This window comes from Sus scrofa, chromosome 11 (assembly GCF_054392235.1).
Source record: "Sus scrofa isolate SSC_HxYL_T2T_F1_AM1 chromosome 11, Sscrofa_HxYL_maternal_Yorkshire_Landrace_v2.0, whole genome shotgun sequence".
In the NCBI taxonomy this organism is placed as follows: domain Eukaryota; kingdom Metazoa; phylum Chordata; class Mammalia; order Artiodactyla; family Suidae; genus Sus; species Sus scrofa.
Genome location: NC_139393.1, coordinates 53,063,612 through 53,085,230, shown reverse-complemented (window position 1 = coordinate 53,085,230; position 21,619 = coordinate 53,063,612). Strand labels below are relative to the sequence as shown.

Sequence of the window (21,619 nt, the reverse complement as noted above, 5' to 3'; positions counted from 1 at the left end):
GTTTCAGCTAGACTGCGAACTGCCCAAGGGCAGGGATTCTGTCTAAACCCACAGTGCCAAACTTTCTGGGTAGGTGTTGTTGGGGCAGGTGTGTTGGATTGAATTAGTATTGATCAGTTATTAAAACTCTAGGTACTCTGGAGGTGTGGTAATATAGCTCAAATTTCTAAATCTAAAATGTTTTCTCCTTTTTCTACATCTCATTGCTTAGCAAACATTTATTATATGCCTACTGTGTACTCTACATTGTGCTAAGTTCTGAGGTCGCAGTGGTGACTCAGGCAGACATAGCCATTGCCTTCCATCCTAGAAGTTCTGGTCTAGGAAGGAAATAGGGCTAATCCTACCACACTTTGTGGCAGGTAGAGGAGTTAGGACAGTGATTGAGAAGAAGACAGTTCTCTTGTCCCTTTGGAGCATATTGTCCACTTAGACAACATTAACTAAACATATAAACAACAGTAATCTTTAGCCCATGCCTGATAAGGACCTTGAGCTGTGAAAACTTGGGGCAAGGTGACCTTGACCTAGAGGTTAGGGATGGCTTCTTAGAGGAGAGTATGCGCTACCCAGGAGACAAGGAAGGAGACCCTTCAGTGTCCCAGCCACAGAGAGGCACGTGGGGATGTTGGGAGATGAAGCTGCCTTAGTTAACACAAGGTAATTTACCAACCAAGTGTTCTCTCTTTAGAATTTCTCGTTCTGATTCTCATTGGAAACACGTATTCCCCTTCAAAATACTGTAGGTTTAGCCAAATTTACACTGTTAAACAGGGAAGAAATGATCACATTGATTCTGTGTGATGTTAAATCAGCCTACTCTTTACAAAATAGCACCAGTAGTTCTGCATGGAGAGAGAATTAAGTGTGATGGGGGAAGAAGAGCTTTTAAAAGATAGATGGCATTGCTCATGGTCATCTAGTTGCTGACTTGATGAAGCCTGAGAACCTAAAGAGCTCACTTAGTTTAAATACTGGAGTCACCCTTAGGTTTTTATTTGGTCAAGTGTAGTGTATATACCAATACAAACATCCAAATTAACCTGAATAATCATGAGAACCTGTATCTGGTCCAGCTTCATGGAAAAAGGCGGCAATACCAAGAAATAGTTTAAAATTATCTTTCATGTGATTTAACAAAGGGAAATTCTGATATTAAAGAATAATTGCAGAGTTATTTCTAGATTAATCTTTTCTTTCACAAACGTAGTAAACCAAGTTGTTAAAGCATATATTTTGTCCAATAATTGGATCAATTTATGGATGAAAGTGTGGGCTACTCATTTTATTAGAGAACAGAAAAAAAGTAGATTTAAGAATAGAAAATATGTGTATATAATAATTTCTCATGAGCTCGATCATTAAAATCTCTAATCATACTAGGTGAGTAATTTCCTATAATAAATATTTTATTGGTCTTTGGAATAATAATTTATTCTGATTTTTCTGAGGGTTAAGCAGCCTCTCTAGCATATAGGGCATAAGAGCATAAAATGGCTCAAGTATTATCGCAACTGGGTAAACGAGGCTGCCATTTTTAAGCCTGGGGAAATGGGAAAGTCATACTTTTTTTTTTTTTTTTTTTCTAAGAGAAAGATTGGTTGGGATTGAAAAATCGGAATCTTGGTATTCAGAGACAATAGATATGGAAGTAGGGCTGGAGCTAGAAATCCAGGTGTCATTATTATATGGGTGGTGTCTTAAGGCCTGTCGATGGGATGATTTTTTGGGGGGAGGCTATTTTGGAGGCTCCTTCAGCCAGGGAGTAAGCAGGTATAGACGAGAGAGGAGTTCCCATCGTGGCTCCTCAGGTTAAGAATCCAGCTCGTGTCCGTGAGGATGCAGGTCAATCCCTGGCCTCAGTCAGTGAGTTAAGGATTCAACATTGCCCAGAGCTGTTGCATAAGTCACAGATGCAGCTCGGATCCTGCACTGCAGGCCAGCAGATGAGCCTCTGATTTGACCCCTAGCTTGAGAGCTTCATATGCCGCAGGTATGACCCTAAAAAGAAAAAAAAAAAAATGTAAAAAAATTTTAAAAATTAAAAATAAAAAAAAAAACAGCGGAATAGGAGAGAAAAAAGGCATGTGATCTCCAGGCCATGCCAATGGCTAGAAGTTCTCTGTGAGAGGAGGAGCCTCAGTCCAAGGGAAAAAAGAGAAGGCGGTCAAGATTGAAAAATGTCACTGATGCTGAGTAGAGAAAACTTTTCAAGGATGAAGCAATCAGTTATGTGAGGTGGGGAAATAAGGACTGAGAACCGCATGATTTGAAAACCTGGAGACCACTGGTGACTGTGACAAAGATGGTTTCCCCCAGGGGGTGTGCACCCAATCTGGACTGGATTGGGTTCTGGAGAAAAAGAGAAGCGAGGAAGTGGATTCATTGTGCCATCTAAAACTTAACATGGGGAGTTCCCATTGTGGCGCAGTGGTTAATGAATCCGACTAGGAACCATGAGGTCGCGGGTTCGAACCCTGCCCTTGCTCAGTGGGTTAAGGATCCGGCATTGCCGTGAGCTGTGATGTAGGTTACAGACGTGGCTCGGATCCCGCGTTGCTGTGGCTCTGGCGTAGGCCAGGAGCTGCAGCTCCGATTCGACCCCTAGCCTGGGAACCTCCATACGCCGCGGGAGTGGCCCAAAGAAATAGCAAAAAGACAAAAAAAATAAAAATAAAATAAAACTTAACATGGATTATACAGTATGTATTTAAACACCTACACTGATACCAAGGAAAGTTTCATAGAGTTGAGGGGAGAGAGAGCAAAGCCTATTAGTGCGAGTCTATTTCTCATGAGTTTCCATAGGTTTAATATTTAGCCCGGTGCCACTTTAGTCGAGGAAAACCAGTATGTTCACTTTACGTCTCCTTATACTCTGGAATATTCAGTTGGGCTTAAATAAATGCTAGGTGTGCCATGAAAGCCTCTGCTGCTAATTCACTTTATCGCATCCTCTATAGTGTGGAGGAATAAGCGTGTGTTCAAAAGTATTGGACGGTAACCTGAAGGAAGATGATCTGATTTTGCTGATTGCAGAGCGCACTGTGTGACCCCGGCCAGTTACTGAACTCTTCTAAACCTATTTTCTCAAAGGTAAAAGCTGGATACGAATGATTTGAGGAGCAAGTAAGGGAATTCCTGTTGTGGCACAGTGGAATACAATCTGACTAGGTAACCGTGAGGTTGCAGGTTCGATCCCTGCCCTCACTCAAAGGGTTAAGGATCCGGGAGCTATGGTGTAGGTCGCAGATAGTGCTCGGATCTGGCGTCGCTGTGGCTGTGGCATAGACTTCGATTGGATCCCTAGCCTGGGAACCTCCATATGCCATGAGTGCGGCCCTAAAAAAAAGCAAAAAATTAAAAAACTAATGAGACTGAAGTACTTTGCATGGTCTGGCACCTAGTAAAGGCTTAGTAAATGCGGATGACGTTGTACTGCTGTGAGTACTGACTTGTTCTTGGGTGGGATGTAGCCAAAATTCTATCCAGTTTAGTCCACAGAAGGTAGGTCTTCTAACAAAGAATAGAAGAAATAAGATGTCAGAGAAGAAGCCAGACCTTAGAAACCACAGTCTTGGTTCATGCTCCTCTATAACGTGTTTATTTCTCTTATTTCCTCGCCTTTAGGGAAGTCACATCAGCTTAGTAGTTAAGACTGCAGGCTCCGTAGAGCACATTGGTAACCTCGGTCCCCTGGAATTAGCTGGATATTTCCATACCAACCTCTCATCCTTTCCAATCCAGTTGGCACTGCTAATGATATAAAGCGAACATGTAGGCACTGTTCTAAATACTTTAATACTATCAACTCATTTAATCTCGCAGGCCAAAGAGGTGGCCTCTGTTTGTGCAGATGAGAAAAGGGAAGTGCAGACAGGTTACGTAACTTGCCGTAAGATGACACTGTTGGTAAATGGTGGAGCCAGAATTCAATCCTGGGCAGTTATACACTTTGTCCTCTTCAGTACTTCATCCTGATTCCACCAGAGGCTATAGGATTAGATTGAAGTTGTGACAGCTTTTCTGCAGTGGAGCTGTAGTAAAAAGGTAGGATGCCCTTCCTAGCAGTTCATCAGGGATCAAGAATTTGCTTTGGGCCTGAGGGTTTCACATCCCACCACCAGGCACCTGCTGTCCAGGTAGGTTCAGGAAACACTGAAAACCAGAGTGATTGCATTCTCTTGATGAACTATAAATGGTAGTCCTTAAAATACAAGATTCGAGCATCAGGTCCTTTAGTGCTTATATCCAAAGAAGGAAGAGTCATTCTTGTATTAAGGTATCTAAAAAGTTCTCACATGCTTAGCAAGAAAGCTAAATTAAGCCCTTGTTGCGTAAAATTATAAACATGCTGTCTGCCTCAGATGAGTAAGAGTATATAAATAGAACAGTTGGTGTACATGGCCTTAATATTATAGCTTCCTTTTTTCTATGTAATGTAAATCACCAAATGCAAGCATTTCTATCTGACATAAACTGTCAGTCTCAGAAGGGCCCATTGTAGGATTCAATACATGTTATGCAACAACCAAGACTGCCCTTTTTTTCAGCATGGTGATTTTTTTTTTTTTTCCTTGCCATATCCAGCGGTTAGTACTCAGGGCTGAAACCCTTAGTTATAGAACAAAGTGGCTTAGCAGTAATCGAGCCTGTGTGAGGCTAAGGGAAGAATAATGAACATTCCCTGCAAGCTTCCTGCCTGGATGCAGGTGCAGGAATCAGGAGGTCATGAATAATGCATGACATGCAGATTAGATGGTGGTTTCTCCTACTGGGGTTTTGACTTTGCTACCTGCCTGGCTGCTATATGTGGAAAGGAGGTAGGTGATGGCAAAAAAAAGTATCACGATTTAAAGACTCTGAGCTCACAGAAACACTGCATATTCTTTTGAAGAAATAAAACTAGGGGGGAGGGTAGCTGAAATGCAAACCTTTATGGTCTGTTTTACTGGGTAAAGTGAGCTCCAGGTTATCAATTTCCTCACTTTGGAAAGGGCAAAAAGCTTTCTTGTTTTACCATCTTAATTTAAGAAGGCTTATAATAAGTATTTGGTCATACAGAGACAATCAGGAATTCGTTGAAGACTGTTCAACTGTTACAGAAATTATCTACTTACAGTATTTGATCTATGGATCAATGAAGTTTTGCTAAAAGATACCATTACCTAGAGAATGTTGTAATTATAAGTTCAACAGACCCATTTTTTTCCATTGATATATGCAATAAGAAACATCAATAAGTGAATACTTCTCTATCATTGAACTTCACCTGGTGGAATTATCTTGATGAATAGAAATAGGGATAAGGAGGAAGTAATATGAGATAAACATTTAAAGGAAACAGAGTGAATTAAAGAACTGTGAGTATTTGGACTGTTACACCTTAACATTGTATTTAGGCACCAGGATTCTGAAATCCCTGGGTTGGTGGGGGGCGGGGTGTAGGGAAGGTTCAAGAAGATTTCCTGCATTTTCCCTTAGGTCAGGGGAGTTTTACTGGGGAAGACATTTTGGGGCTCACCATTCCATTTTGATGATTGTTTTTCAAGCAGACAGAGAAAAAGAAGAGAAGAAAGAAAGGAATCTTGCTACCTTGTGTATAATTCTTTGGCATTTTTCTTGCATGTTTGTTTGCGCACTCTCTCTCTCTCCAGTTGGGGGGACTGGAATATGAGCTGGCTTTCATTTCTAGCTGAGTCTGTCATTTCCGCTAGGCCCCAGGTTGGCCAGATGCCAAGACCAACAGGTGATCCTTGTAGCTGCAAAACAGCAGGAAGTGGGCCGAGCTTGAATGAGACAGTTCACCAGAGGGGCTGTCTGGCCTCTCTCCATCTTTCTGCATAATTAACATCCCCTCCCCCATATGGAGCAGAAAACCTGTGCTGAGCAGCTCAGCTGCAGCAGCCACTGAGCAGCACTGTGAGGAAAAGAATGTTAATAAGGGATGTTGGAAGAAATAAGCCTTCCGAGTGCAAAGTGCAGTCTGGCTCTGGGTTCACAGAAAGACTGCCGTTGGCTCTTCTGAGGGGCTAGAACTGTATTAGCTGTTTTGAAAGGATTTTCCCTCACTGAACAACTGCGAAGACCTAGGATGCTAATAAACCTTGGGGCTGGTGGTTCCGACTGGACTTGAAGAGCCCTTTAAAATCCCTGTTTTCTTTCTTGTCTTGAACATAAGAATGTCTGAGACACGAAGAGTAAAAGCAACAGGAGCTTAAAGCCTGCCTAGATCTCACGAACCCTGGTAGAGACGGAACAAAGCAGGAAGTTGGCCACGAGAACAGGAAGTAGAGTAAATTGTGTTGCCAGTAAGTGATCTGCAAAAAAGTGGAGGTTCATGGAGAGTCAAGGTAGTTCCTGCTTAGAAGATACTGGCGGTTCCTAGAAATTTAAGCTATTACCAGTGGGTGACTCCAACCCTGGAAGCTTGTAAAGCAATGTAGTCTTTGCTACCTTTTCCCCGTGGTTTAGCTAAAGTTTTGAATTGATTGCATCTCCCTTCCGGCTCAGAGCATCACATATAGAAGCTCTTTCTCCTGGAAATACCTATTCATCTATCCTTTCTCCCCCATCCCCCGTGCTTCTGTGCCTGGACATCTGAATGAAGCTATTGAAGTAAGGGAGAACTTTTTTTTTTTCTTCTACCCTCTAAGGTTTAGTGTCTGAGGGCCTGCAAATTAAACTGACAAAAGATAGATTAGCAAGAGGAAAAAAACAGATTGTTTACACAAAAACATGTATACATGCATGTACTCAGTGGTGAGTAACTCAAAGGGGTGGTTAGAATGTGGAGTTTATAGGAGTCCCTTGGTGGCTCAGTGGATTATGGATCTGGCATTGTCACTGCTGCAGCTCTGGTTACTGATGTGGCATGGGTTCAATCCCTGGCCCCAGAATTTCTTCATGGTGTGGACTTGGCTTAAAAAAACTGAATTTGGGAGTTCCCATCGTGGCACAGTGGTTAACAAATCCGACTAGGAACCATGAGATGTCGAGTTTGGTCCCTGGTCTTGCTCAGTGGATTAAGGATCCGGCGTTGCCGTGAGCTGTGGTGTAGGTTGCAGACTCGGTTTGGATCTGTTGTTGTGGTTCAGGCAGAGGCTGGCGGCTACAGCTCTGATTGGACCCCTAGCCTGGGACCCTCCATATGCCACAAGAAGTGGCCCTAGAAAAGGCAAAAAGACAAAAAGACCAAAAAAAAAAAAAAAAAAAAAACTGAATTTGGAGCTTATATACCATCTTAACAGAGGTAATAAATGGTGGAGAAATACTTGTCAAAAGGAAAGAGGGCCTGGGGTTCTAGGGGAGCAAATTTTCGAAAGGTAACTAGGAAGTGTAGGGGGGAAACTAATGGAAAATAAGGGTGGTTTATGCCAACTCATCTCTGTACCATTTCTGGTGATGAGTTGTGCTTTGATCTCCTCCTCTTCCTGGTATGGGAGGGCGAACACCTTTACAAATGAAAATATCCTTAGCAAAACTTAAGTTTATGCCCTGCTGTTAGGTATATAAAGGGAACGTAGAGGCGTTCCCTGGTGGTGCAGCGGGTTAAGGATCCAGCGTTGTCACTGTGGTGCTGTGGATTCGATCCCTGGTCTGAGAACTTCCATGTGTTATGAACATGGCAAAAAAATATAAAATAAAAAATAAAGGGAAGGTAGGCAGCTTTCTGTGCCTGCAGTTTCTCAGTTGCTTTCCAATTGAAATAATCCTTATGCCAAAGGAGTGTACTTTGGGGTGGCTTATCCTGATCCCCTTCGTTATCTTGCTTTTTAGGGCTTTAAATCTACAGGTCGACTGAGGAAGTGTGTACTTAGACTGTCTCCTTTGTCCTCCTTGTGAGAACAGATAGCAGAAAAGGTTTATTCAGGGCCAACACCAGACCTTACATTACATTTTTTTTTTTTTTTTTTTAGGGCTGCGCCTGCAGTATATGGAAGGTCCCAGGCTAAGGGTTAAATCGGAGCTGCAGCTGCCAGCCTGTGCCACAGCCACAGCAACACCAGATCCAAGCTGTGACCTACACCAAGCTCATGGCAATGCGGTATCCTTAACCCACTGATCGAGGCCAGGGATCGAACTCACATCTTCATGGATACTCAACAGGTTTTTAACCCGCTGAGCCACAGTGGGAACTCCAGCATTACTTTTATGTGCTCTTAAACCTGGCAAGGACTACATAGGCAACAAAAACTTTTTGTTGGCCTGAATGCATGAATTAACTTATTAAAACTGGTGGTCCTGCTTTTGGGGATCTTCACAGCGAACTTTGTGACAAATGCTGGTTATGGTGAAAGTGGTGGAACAGGAAAGAGAGGCTTTTGGTCTGCAGGTATTTAACTGCATCCATTTCCCAAGAGGTGATCAAGTTCCAGGGCATCTTATATGATGCAAATCTAAAGGAGACCATGTATCAGCCAGATCCCTTTGTATTCGTTCATTTATCATCAGGAATATGCTCTTGTAATGACTGGATTACTCTCATCTACCTGTAGGGTACATCCGTCCCCAGTGTCCAGGGTCCGGGGAAATCGAATGAATAATCAGAAGTTTGCTTGGTGAGTATACAGTTTAAGTTATGAGAATTTGTAAGTCTTATGGAAAATGTTAATAGGCTGTGTTAAAAGAGAATTGTTCTTGATTCTCTGTAGAGATTACATTTCTACTGACTAATTACCTTATCTCCCTTTCCTTTGGAAAGTCCTAAACAGACATCAAGAGTCCATTTCCAGCCAAACGTCTTCACTTACCAAAAACTGAGCATAACATTTTTTCCCTAACAGATATGGCTTGTTTCCCAGGATTATTAACTATTATATTTTTAAACAATGTTTCCCATTTTTGAAGATACTATAATTTTTTTTGGTGAGATTTAGACAACATTTCAGAGTTTTCTCAGGGACTAACTTCTATTTCTCATGAAGATTTTCATAGTAAATTAATCTATTATACTAATTTTGATGAGTACTATTTAGATGACTTGTTCTGACCTAAGCCTTAAATAACGAGGGATTTGGGGTTTTGTTTTTGCTTTTGCTTTTCAGGGCCACACATGTGGCATATGGAAGTTCCCAGACTAGGGGTCGAATCTGAGGTTGCAGCTGCTGGCCTGCGCCACAGCTCACAGCAATGCCGGATCCTTAACCCACTGAGTGAGGCCAAGGATCAAACCTGCATCCTCATGGATCCTAGTGGGGTTTGTAACCTGCTGAACCGCAAAGGGAACTCCCAGATTTGTGTTTTAATTTGGGGAGATATGAAGATCTCTCCCTGACTGGTTCTGGGACAGAAATAGGGGTGGAACTTACCAGAAATGATCTGAAAAATTACTTCAACTGTAGAGCGTTGACTACTGATTCTTTAAAGATGGGAATTCAAGTGTTTCACAAATGTTTCAAAGGAAACAAAAAGTAAAAGTAAATGTAGTTTTGAAATCCATGTTTGTTTACATTACTCCGTTCCACAAAATTAACCTTCCTTGGAAGATACCTTTAGTGTATCTTCAAAAAAAGGAAGGAAGGGAGGGAGGGTGGATGGAGGGAAAAGGAAAAAAAAAAAAGAGGGAGTTCCCGTTGTGGCACAGCGGAAACAAATCCAACCAGGAACCATGAGGTTGCAGGTTCCATCCCTGGCCTCACTCAGTGGGTTAAGGATCCGTCGTTGCCGTGAGCTGTGGTGTAGATCGCCGATGTGGCTCGGATCCTGCGTTGCTGTGGCTGTGGCGTAGGCTGGCAACTGTAGCTCCGATTGCACCCCTAGCCTGGGAACCTCCATATGCCTCTTTTTAGGGTGTGGCCCTAAAAAGACAAAAGACAAAAAAAAAAAAAAAAAAAAAGAACCGTGTAGTGTCATACTTCAAAGGTGAATAAAAATTCACAGGTCTCTATTCTAACTTCAATGATTCACACTTAGAATGGGATTTTGATTAAAAACTATGCCTTTTTTTTTTTTTAAAGTATGGGAAGATGATTACCAAAGATTGAGCTTCCAAATTAATTTTATTCCTACATCAGGATTATTTTTAGACACAAAATAATGATTCTTTGGATTTGAATAGTGCCTAATCAGCTCGCCTCCCTTCCCCCATTAAATCTAATTAACCCTCACAATAGCTTGGGGATGTTGTTAAATATTATGCTTTTCTTTTTCATGGAGGGGGACGTGGAGCACCCAGGGAGCAGCCACTCGCTTACACACATGTCTAAAAGCTGGGCCATCTCTCATGGTTTCTCACAGTCGCTAAAGCATATTGTCCCCCATCCAACCTGGAAAGCTCGGGGGATGATAACGTGGATGGCTAGGACATCAAAGGAGAGGGAGAACTCAGGTTGCTTTGGACATCATGGAATTGATATTCCTTCTCAGTCCAAGGCGTGTTGTGCTCAAGAAACTTCCAGAGACCATGACACGCTCAAGTGGGTGGCATAGCTCACAGATTGAGTACCACGTGCTCAGAATCGAGATCCAGTTTCTACAGCTCATTGCTCCGTGCCTGTTTGTGGAACACCAAGTACAGGACGACACAGTTTTTTTTTCCTCACTTGTCCTTCCTAGAGCATTAGAGCAACAAGGCTTTGTTCCTCCAGGATTCATGGCACGTTATTTGGTTGGTAAATTTAAACTCCGTTTATCTTCAGAGAAGGAATCCATGAAAAACAAAAAATCTCTACTATGGGCCTTGAGAAAATTCAGCTTTTATTTATTCAACATGTATTTACCTTCCCAGGCCCTGTGAAAAGCACTAGATTAGAAAGAGAAATAAAACATGGTTTCTGTCCACATGGGACTCTCTGTCTCGGAGCAGGGTGTGTGTGTGTGTGTGTGTGTGTGATATGTCACACGTGTAATATACATATTATATGATATCATACAAATAATATAGAATAAAATGTGGAACACCCTCTGAGAGAGATGTAGTAGAATGTTCAGAGGAGAAACTATCAACTCTATTTAAGACTAGTTTGGGAGTGGGCAGTAGAAATTGGGAAGCCTATGAAGGAAGGAAGATTTTTCAGAAGACCATCCCCAAGGAGGTTTTTGGGTAAAGACCCAGAATGAAAAGGAAAAGCAGGGAGTGCCCATTATGATTCAGTGGGTTGAAGAACCTGCCCTCATGTCTCTGAGGATGCGGGTTCGATCCCTGGCCTCGCTCAGTGGGGTCAGGATCTGGCGTTGCCACAAACAGTGGCGTAGGTCACAGTCGAGCCTTAGATCTCATGTTGCTGTGGCTGTGGTGTAGACAGGCAGCTGCAGCTCCGATTTGACTTCTGTCTTGGGAACTCCCATGTGCTGCAGGGTTGACAAAGCGCTCCCTTTATGGACTCAAACATGTCCACAAAGACCTGGGACCTTTCTACATTAACTCTAGTAGGAGCACACATGGTTTTAATACACCTGCTTCATTTGGTCATGAGTTCGTTACAAATCCTATTGCCTATACTCCCTCGAACTTTTCTTAAGCAAATACTGTGAAACTGGTATATGGAATAAATCAGCCGGCTAGGAAGAAGCTCAGTAAATCACCCGGCCTCTACCTCTAGTGAAGTGATAAACACTTGCTAGTTCTTTGTGAAATATTGACTCTGAAAATCCAAAAGGTTTAAATACTCCTGCTAGCCATAGAGATGAAAGTGTTAGTTGTGCTCCCCAAAATAGAAGTTTGGGATCATTTATAGACCTAGATGCCAAGTTCAACACTTAGGTCTGGCTTGAGTTAGATGTGCAAACACTGTATGTGAGTGATGCTGGGTGATTCTGTGAAGCTAGCACGTGCTCTAGTCAGTTAAAAAATATTGTTCCTCACATAAACAATTACACCTCAGTCAAAGATGAAAAGGCTTGAGCGTCTAAGTTATGCCTAGGAGATGCATGACAATTGGTAGGTTTGTAAATGTCAAGGACATTTGAGCTTTCAAACCATGTTTACTATTGAGTTAAAGATGGCTGGAAATTTTAAGTCGTGTTTTTCTATGCATACTGTGCCTATGAGAGGTGGCATCCATTGGCCTCATGCCTGTGGCAGCATTTCCTCTGGAGCTCAAGAAATGTGTAGAAAAGAATGTCTCTTCAAGGCAAACAAACCTGCTGCAATGGAAAGAAATTGTGGTAGAAATGTACATAGCCAGGAAGGAGCTGAAAGCACCAGGATGTAGGGGATCCAATGACAGATGTTGGGGAAGAGCCAGGTCTGTTAAAACTATCTGCTAACTCGCAGGGATTAAAGAATGGCAGAAAGAATTTCTTGCAGGACATATTAGCGCCCCAACAAAGAACACGAGATCATTGTCCAACTCATTGGGTATTCAGTTCGTCAGAGGTAGCAATCCAGGCCAGACAGGAACTCTCTCCGTCGGAATGGCTCTCCCCTCACTGCCATCCTGCTCCAGGAATATTTGTTCATTTGTGCATTGAGGAAGCCTTTGAGGTTCAGCATGTGAACTGCATTCTCTGTGCCTTGTATCCTAGCTCTCCTCTTCCGCACCTTCCTTTGATACCGTATCCATGCAAATTATAACTATACAACCTTTTTGAGAGCATTTGCTATTCTTTTCTTGCATTTGATAATGATGGGGGGGAGGAGTATTTTGCCCCATTTGGGGCAAATGGGCAGAAAGGGGGCAAATCTTATTAAAGAATTGAATGTGCAGGAGTTTCTGCCGTGATGCAGCAGGATCGGCAGCGGCATCTTGGGAGTCTGGGAGTCTTAATCCCCAGCCTGGCACAGTGGGTTAAGAATCCAGCATTGCCCCAACTGTGGCTCAGATCTGCTCTCTAGCCTGGGAATCCCCTATGCCAGGGGACAGCCAAAAAAAAGAGTTGAATGTGCAAATAGCTTTTCTTCTTCCCAGTTCTTTTTACTTGAAGCTGTTGTATTCTGATATCAACCCCACGAGAGTCGATGTTTCCAAGGCATCTTCCAGAGCTTTTATTCCCAAAACTATTCTAGAGATCTGGAAGCTGTGTTTGGTATGGATGAGTAGGGTGGAACCAGAATAGGGAGGAGGGTGTGGGAAAGACCTCTGAACACTGAAGTTGATTTAAGGCTCCAGATGTTCCAGGATCACTGGGAGGATTCCAAAAATCTTCATGGAGTATATGCTTATTTTTAGCTTTTCACGTTCTTCTCTTCATTTCTCGTTCCACCTTGCTCCAGTCTGAAAGATTTCAAGGACCGGGGCGTGTATGGTTGTTTGATTAAAGCGACAGTAATAGTTGTACTGTTCATTCAAAACATAAATCTAGGGCGCTTATGTAAGGGAGGTATGTGTCACGTCATAGCGACTATGTGCCATTTATATGATGATGAAGAAAATGAGGCATTTTTTTAAAATAGGAATTGTCATCAATAAGATAGCATTAATTTTCTCTCACCACTAGTTTCAGTCATGATTCCTTTCTGATCAACATGCCTGACATGTTAGGTAGCTGTATACAAAAGAAGCTCCAGTTTTGACACCGTATCCATGCAAATTATGACACATTTTGGGTATGAATCACATTTCCCATTTGGAAGTGAAAAAGTTCCGTGTCACAAATTTTGGGAAGAGCAGGAAGAACCTTTTCGCACGTTGAGGTTTTATTGTTGGGTATGCCGTGCTGCAGTGAACTTCAATATATGCTGAGAGTTGCAAATGTTGGACCGCACTTCATCCAGTCTTTTTGAAGGATATAAGTCCTGTGGATTTTTGTCATGAGAATAAGAACATTCCTTCTTATTTAAATGTTTTTGCCTTAATTGAGGAAGGCACTATCATTGATGATATTGCAGTCAAATGCTCCACCATGGAGGTATGTATACCCCCTAAAGTTGGTCTTGGAAATTTTTAGGAAGCTGATAGAGAACTAGCCCTTTAAGCGGGGGTGAGGGCAGAACATTTCTGATGTTGCAGGGCCATAAAGGAACTAAAAACATTATCAAGTTCAGTTCCGCCCCTCGTGTAACAAATGTAGACATGGAGATAGAAAGACAAAAGTGTGTTATGTGTCAGAAGGGGCTGTAAACCCAGGTCTCTGAGCTCCTGTCCAGTCATCTTTCTGCTCCGTGACAGTTGGTTACCTGTGGGCAGAACAAGAGACATGCTCAAGAGGAAACAAGATGGATGTTTAATTCAGTACAAGGGAAGCAGAAAGCTTTTTTTTTTTTTTTTTTTTTTTTTTTGTCTTTTTGCCATTTCTTGGGCCACTCCATATGGAGGTTCCCAGGCTAGGGGTTGAATCAGAGCTATAGCCACTGGCCTACCCCAGAGCCACAGCAACGCGGGATCCAAGCTGCATCTGCACCCTACACCACAGCTCACAGCAATGCCGGATCCTTAACCCACTGAGCAAGGCCAGGGATCGAACCCGCAACCTCATGGTTCCTAGTCGGATTCGTTAACCACTGAGCCACGACAGGAACTCCGGGAAGCAGAAGGCTTTTGAATGCGAGTTCCCCAGAGATGGATGTGCTGAGAGGAGAGAAGGCAGAAGGAGGAGAGGCCTGATGAAGACTCTGCTCTCCATCTCAGGGTGTGGCAGGTGCTCCCTGCCAAAATGTTTTGCCATCATCTTACAGGTCCTTGCCCACTCATTACTAATAGATAATATTGACCATGTTAGTTTAATTTCTAGTGCATTTCACGGCTTCCTGACTTACAGGGTGAAAACTATGATACTGTGTCTAAACTTTCATATGTGAAAACTCTAGTTCCCAGAATGCCTGACCGGCCTTCCTGTTTTGTTTTGTTTTCAATCCATACATGCTGGCAAGGAAGTAACAGCAGGTTGCCTTTAGATGTCGTTTGGAAGCATGTTCTCGCCAGTGTTTGATAGCAGACTCAGAAAATGGACCACAATTTGTATCATCGTGAACCAGTTTGCAAGTTCAGTGTACACTGAATTACAGTGAAAAGAAGTACCTCCACAGTGTTGCTGCATTTCACGTCCCTCTACATTCATATCTTTTCTTATGTTCTAATCCAGTGGCGGCTGTGATATCCTTTGGCTACTTCCACCACCTCCTCAAATTTAGCTTGGAGACAATTATGTATGCTTTAAACGTGTGTGCTGTCTTTCACCGTCCCCTTCTTCATGACTTTTGGTCTGATTTTCTTACATTCTCAATTATCCAGAATCTTGGTAAGAACCCTCATGGCAAAAGCGTTTTACATTCCTGTTAATATCCGCTGATGTTTGTATCTCGTATTACTTCGGTTACAAATGAGAATGATTTGGGGAAAAAAAAATAAAGGAAGTTATTTTCTACCATTATATTCTAATTATGGGAGAATTAAGGCTATAAGCTCATGCTGAGCTAAGAGGTCACTGCTTCTGAGATATTTTTCTATTAAAAGTCCCTGAGTAATTTGTTTTTACCAACCTGCTGCTCAGAACTGTATTCGTGTCTTATTGGGCCTGTCCGTGTCCTTGGTGTTATTCCTGGCATCTTCTCAGCACTGTCGCTCGGTGTGATACTGTCGTATATTAAAACATCTGTGTCATATTGACTCATTTTAGCATGACCAAGAAATATTAGTTCAGGATTCAAAAGGACTTGTCTGGAAAAATCTAAAAATACATGGAGACTGAACAACATACTTCTAAGTAATACATGGGTCAAAGAAGAAATTGCAAGAGCAATGTAAAAGGATTTTTACATTTGTGCAAAATCCTTCTAACTGCAGTTGACCCTTGAACAAGTTGGCCTAAGGCCATGGACCCCATGTAGTTGAAAGTCTGGGTATAATTTTACAGCCGGCCCTCTGCACCTGTGGTTTGCCCTTCACCAGTTCCACCAACCTGGGGTCGTGTAGTTCTGTAGTAGGTACATACTGAAAAAAATCCATGTGTAAGTGGATCCAAACCTGTGTTGTTTAAGGGTCAACTGCAAATGAAAACACAGCTTGTCAAAATTTGGAGGCTGCATCAAAAGCAGTACTTAACAAGAATATTTATAGCATTGAATGCATGTATTAAAAAAGAGTAAGGGGAGTTCCCATCTTGGCTCAGTGGTTAACGAATCCGACTAGGAATCATGAGGTTGCAGGTTCGATCCCTGGCCTTGCTCAGTGGGTTAAGGATCTGGCGTTGCTGTGAGCTGTGGTGTAGGTCGCAGACATGGTTTGGATCCCGAGTTGCTGTGGCTCTGGTGTAGGCTGGCGGCTACAGCTCTGATTGGACCCCTAGCCTGGGAACCTCCATATGCCACTGGTGTGGCTCTAAAAAGACAAAAAAAAAAAAAAAAAAAAAAAAAAAGGAAGAAACTAAAATCAATAATCTTATGTTTTTACCCTAGGAAACCAGAGAAGAAGAGCAAATGATATCCAGAGTTAAGCAGTAAAGAAACAGCAAAACAGCTTCTTTGTAATTCTGAGATTTGTAGCGTGATTTTTCATATAATTGTTTCTCAACTTGGTTTTATACAGCTTAAGGGTGTTTAAAATCAAGAATCATGATTTACTCTGGGAAAGCCATTTAAACTACCGCTTTTTATAGTTTTAAATTGTGTAATGTGCATTATCCTCCATTACAGTCCCCTCCCTGTTAAACTTGTTCAGATGTAGAAATTTAAAATAATGGTCATATTGTAATGAAACAGGCAGAATAAGGGGATGAGGGTGGTCATTAATGAATAATGCAGGAAAAGCTGTCCCGATATGAAAAAAATACATATCTATGATAACACCAGTACAAGTTATGATTAATGCATCAAATTAAAATGATGAAAAATCTTATTTTATATATATTTAGAGGAGCCATGTTCTTTCTTAGTCTTTCGCAGTATTTTTCAGTGGATGTATTTGCGCTAAAGAAATAGCTAATCAGATTTCCCTGGTGGCTCAGTGGGTTAAGGATCCAACGTTTTCACTGCTGTAGCTCTCGTTACTCCTGTGGCATGGGTTCAGTCCCTGGCCCGGGAACTTCCACATGCCACAAGTGTGGCCAAAAAAATAGCTAACTAAAACTAAAGCTGCTTTCAAAATATATATTTGAAAGAATAATGACTGAATGTTAGGACCCAATCAGAAATCCTAATATATTCTTGAATATGCTAGAAATACTGCTCAGGACCCTAAATCTTAAGGGGTTTCCCCTGTGAGAGTGCTTGGGTACCAGCGGTTTTGTTTTGATTTTTGTCCCTCAGTCACATTTGCAGTGTCATCTTTCTAGCCATGGCGATTTCTCTGTATACATATGGACAGCGAACTAGCAATTTTTTTTTTTTTTGTTTTTTTTTTGTTTTTTGCTTTTTAGGGCCACACCTGTGGCACATGGAGATTCCCAGGCTTGGGGGCCAATCAGAGCTACAGCTGCCGGCCTACACCACAGCCAGAGCAACGCCAGATCCATGCTGAGTCCGCAACCTACACCACAGCTCACGGCAACACTGGATCCTTAACCCACTGAGCAAGGCCAGGGATCAAACCCGCAACCCCATGGTTCCTAGTCAGATTCATTTCCGCTGTGCCACAACAGGAACTCTGCGAACTATCAGTTTAAAAATGAAATATATCTTCATCTTACTCTGATTTTCCTCAGCTGACTACTAGATTTTCATGAAGTTTCCAAGTGATTTCCTTCAAATTGGTTACTGATTATTTTTCTTAGTATAGTACCAGGTAAACTAAGAAAGGACGAATATCCTCATAACGAATATACTTCTTTTCATCAGTTTTAAGAGAGCTGTAGGTACTATGTGAGCTGTTTCCCCACTTCCTCCCCCCAGTAAAGCCAACCCCATATCACACGGGTTTTAGTCACAGCTGCTCTGCATAAGCCCTCAGCTAGTAAGTGGCTGGATTGCCAAGGACCCTGCTGAAATCCACTGTCTATAGCCATTCTCTCTGCCTCAGTTTTCTTTTAGTTTCATCTCTTTTATCAGGTGAGGTTCTTTTGTTGGAAGGAATGGAGACTGAGTCTAACTTAAGCAAAAAGTCATTCTGTCGGCGGACATGAAGTGGGTTGCAGAGTCAAAGGGAAAACAAGGAGCTGGGCCTCAGGAAGCCAAGTTGAATAAGCAGGTGCAGGCCTAGAAGAGTCAGCTCCAGCTCCTTGATCACAGCAGAGGAAGCCCGAGTCTGATCAGTCCCAGCCTGGCGCAGGTCCTCAGCCCTTGGCCAAGGAGGGGAGGGTTAACAATCCCATGAAAACCACACATCCTGGAGGGTTTCTCAAAGGAAGAGGAGATGCTGGTTCCAAACAGTGATGGGAAAGATGATGCTTCGTACACCAGCACCCTCCTCCTGCCCTATTATGCAGTGAACTTGACCTTGCCATTCAAGGTAGTTAATAACTCCAGTGTTGTGCCTCCGAGGCAATGTCTTCTTCTATTTTGGATGACGAAGGCACTCCTGCACTTAGTAACTAAAACGAGTGGCTTCTCTTAGGTTTTCCTCTTACGTGTCCAAAGCCTAACAAGAATGTTTAGTCCAAAGAGACTTCATTCTTCCTGAAACTTCAAATTCTTGAGCCTCATCCCCTCAAACCACCCATGTTCCCAGAAATCCTACTTTGAAGCACATTTTAAAATGCAGCCTTTAAAACCAAACACACTTATTATGAAAAGAGATGGCACATAGAGGAATGTCCCGGGAAATGGATACAGCCTGAGTCTATCAGCTTGGGTTCTGGTATAACTTTATGACTTATACTAAATCCGTCTTTCTGCTTCCTTCACCTTGGTATTTCTATTAAATGAAAGAATGATGTCTAACCCAAAGTCTTCAAATTTGGTCCTGGGAAGAGTGCAAAAGGGATAATATTCATCAGAGTATCACCTTGAAAGAACGTGCTTCATGGGAGTTCCCGATGTGGCCCAGTGGTGATGAACCCAGCTAGCATCCACGAGAATGGAGGCTTGATCCCTGGCCTCGCTCAGTGGGTTAAGGATCTGGCCTTGCCACAAGCTGCGTTGTAGGTCACAGGCGTGGCTTGGATCTGACGTTGCTGTAGCTGTGGTGTAGGCTGGCAATGGCAGCTCTGATTCAAACCCTAGCCTGGGAATTTCCATATGCTGCAACTGCAGACCTAAAAAGAAAAAAAAAAAAGTGCTGCATAAACCCAAGGTCTCAGCCCACAGTCAAATATCAGCTCTACAGAAAAGGAATCTTTTTCAACCACCTGGGTAATTTTTTGACACACCCAGCAGTTATTATAACTTCAAATGAGGCTGTAATTGACTTCGACTCTCCTGAGTCCTTCTTAACTATAACAATTTAGAATCCTGAGCAGGTGAGTGTGTGTAGGGAGGACTGTGGTTTGATACCTTAGGTCAGTTGGTGTTACATCCAAACAGAAATGACAGCTTTTTAGGTTACGGATGGAGCCAGTTTCCCTGTTTCTGTGAAGGTCAAATAAACAGAAGGGTAACTCTGTATGTTACCAGGTTTGTGTGACTATTAAATCTCTCCCATCCTGTAATATATTTGGAATGCCTTCATACTTGGACATATCAAGTGATATTCTTTAGACAGCAATGATTTAAATTACCCATAGGATTAAATTAATATTCTTGTAAAAGACAAATCTCTCCAATTCCATCTATTTTCTCATTCCTCTACTCATTGCCTTTTTTCCTTGGAGGACTGAAAAGAAAAAGCAGCATAGCTTTCTTTAGAGTTTATCGTTAATAGGTCTGGAGAAAGAAATGAAAACAGCGTTCTATTTATTCCTTTTCACGTTAGACCTGAATTATTGCGTACAGTTCGAAGAACCCTGTAGCTTAACCGCCAGAATGGACTGATTTCTTAACAGTGCAAGTGGCTTACCGTAATCTTCCCCAAACTTTACACGCTCTTTGAAGTGTTTATTTGAGAAAGAGAAAGAAGGATGGCATTTTATGTTGGAGACAGGAAACAAAGGCCAAAGGCAAGGGTGTTGAGAATGGAAGGGAGTTGCTGCCACCTAGAGGTCGAAATGGGTAAAAGTGTATGGCGAACAGTCAGGAAGTGATCTTAGGAGGAGACCTTGAGGTAGGAGCCTCATAAAACTGAAAGGCCCCCCAGTCCATCCCCCTTCCCCCATGTCCCCTTTGGTAACCATAAATTTATTGGACTATGGAATGATGGGCCAGTGGGGACCTGCTATATAGCACAGAGAACTCAACCCAATATTCCATGATAAATAATCTCTGTGGGAAAAGAATCTGAAAGAGAATGGATGTGTGTACATGTAAAAGTGAAAAACTGAATCACTGTGTAGTACAGCAGAAATTAGCACAATCTTGTACATTAATTATACTTCAATAAAACTTAAAAAAACAAACAAACCAAAAAAAACCCCCGAAAGGCCACCAGTAGTTGACTCGGTCTCTGCGTCTAAGGGGGACTGGACTCATTTCTACCCCCTTCGCCACTGGCGGTGGTCCAGTATTTCTGATGAGATTTTGCTGACCCTCATGGTGGGTTTTTCTGTTTTCGTGGACAGTAGTCTGTTATCGATCATAAAAACGAATGCTGGAGTTCGCGTGGTTGCTCAGTGGATTAAGACCCCAGCATAGTGTCTGTGACGATGCGGGTTCGATCCCCGGCCTCGCTCAGTGGGTTGACCATCTGTGTTGCTGTGGCTGTGGTGTAGGCCTGCAGCTGTAGCTCCGATTTGATGCCTAGCCTGGGAACTTCCATATGCTGCGGGTGTGGCCCTAAAAAGAGGGAGAGACAAAAAGAAGGATATGCAGTTTAGCCCATTTTCATTGTGATTGTTAGAACTTGGCTATACAGAGCACTGATTTTTTAATTTTTTTTTTCTTTTTTGTCTCATCCAGACATCTTTAACAGAAAAGCCTCCCTCATAGAGAAGCCTAGACAGGCAGGACTATTACGCTGCCACATTGGGCTGGCGATTCTCTCTTTCCAGGACTTGCCATACTGCACCCCCCCCCCGGGGGGGGGTTCTCTATTCGCTTTGTAGTCTGTGTGGCAGTGTCTCTTGGAGCACTAAAGCACAGCCTGTGGGCATGGAAAGGTGAGAAAACAGGAAGAGAATATGTGTGAGTTTACACATCAGCCCTTCTCTCCTGAATGGGAGACTTGCTGGAAGGTTGTCAATGACCTCGATGCTGGTTTCCAGGGGGTGGGGGGGGTAGGGCTTCAAAAAATACCGGAAGATACCAGCCCGACCTTTCAGAAAATGAGGCTAGCAATCAGAGTGTTCCTGTGTTTCTTGTTTAGTTTCCACCCTCCTGCTTCTCTAGAATGCATTAGCTGAGTCTCTTTGCTGCCTCCCTGCCTCTCAGGTCTTTACTGGCTTTGCCATTGGTGTTCTTTTTCTTAGCTTGCATTTCGTTTGAAGTACGGAAATTTAAGTACCGTCTCTGTCCCTGGCAACCCTGATGGCTTTTGAAATTGGCAGCAGTTTTTGGGGGTTTGTGTTTTGGTTTCCCAATAGTGTTGTCTGTTTTTTTAGACGATTGACGTTCACTCATTTGTTCCCTCCTCCAGTGAAATGATGGCGCCTGCAATGATCTGGCCACTTTTCTGCACTCTGGGGACCCTGTGTCGAAGAAGACAAATGGGCCTCTGGCTTTCCAAGAGCTTACTTACCAGGGAATAGAGTGAGATAGATAACTAGCAAATAAATGTCTGGAGGTGATAAGTGCTTTGATGAAACTGTAATTGGAGATGACTGGAAAAGCCACCTA

General features: G+C 42.6%; 1 protein-coding gene across 1 annotated transcript in view; it reads left to right on the top strand.

Annotated features, from left to right (window-relative positions):
- KLF12 (KLF transcription factor 12) overlaps positions 1-21,619 on the top strand; it is a gene marked incomplete at its 5' end in the record, with an annotated part of 266,031 nt that overhangs the window by 178,142 nt on the left and 66,270 nt on the right. Inside the window, 1 exon segment of the mRNA NM_001134347.2 lies at positions 8,499-8,561. Within this exon segment, the coding sequence (NP_001127819.1) occupies positions 8,499-8,561 (63 nt within the window).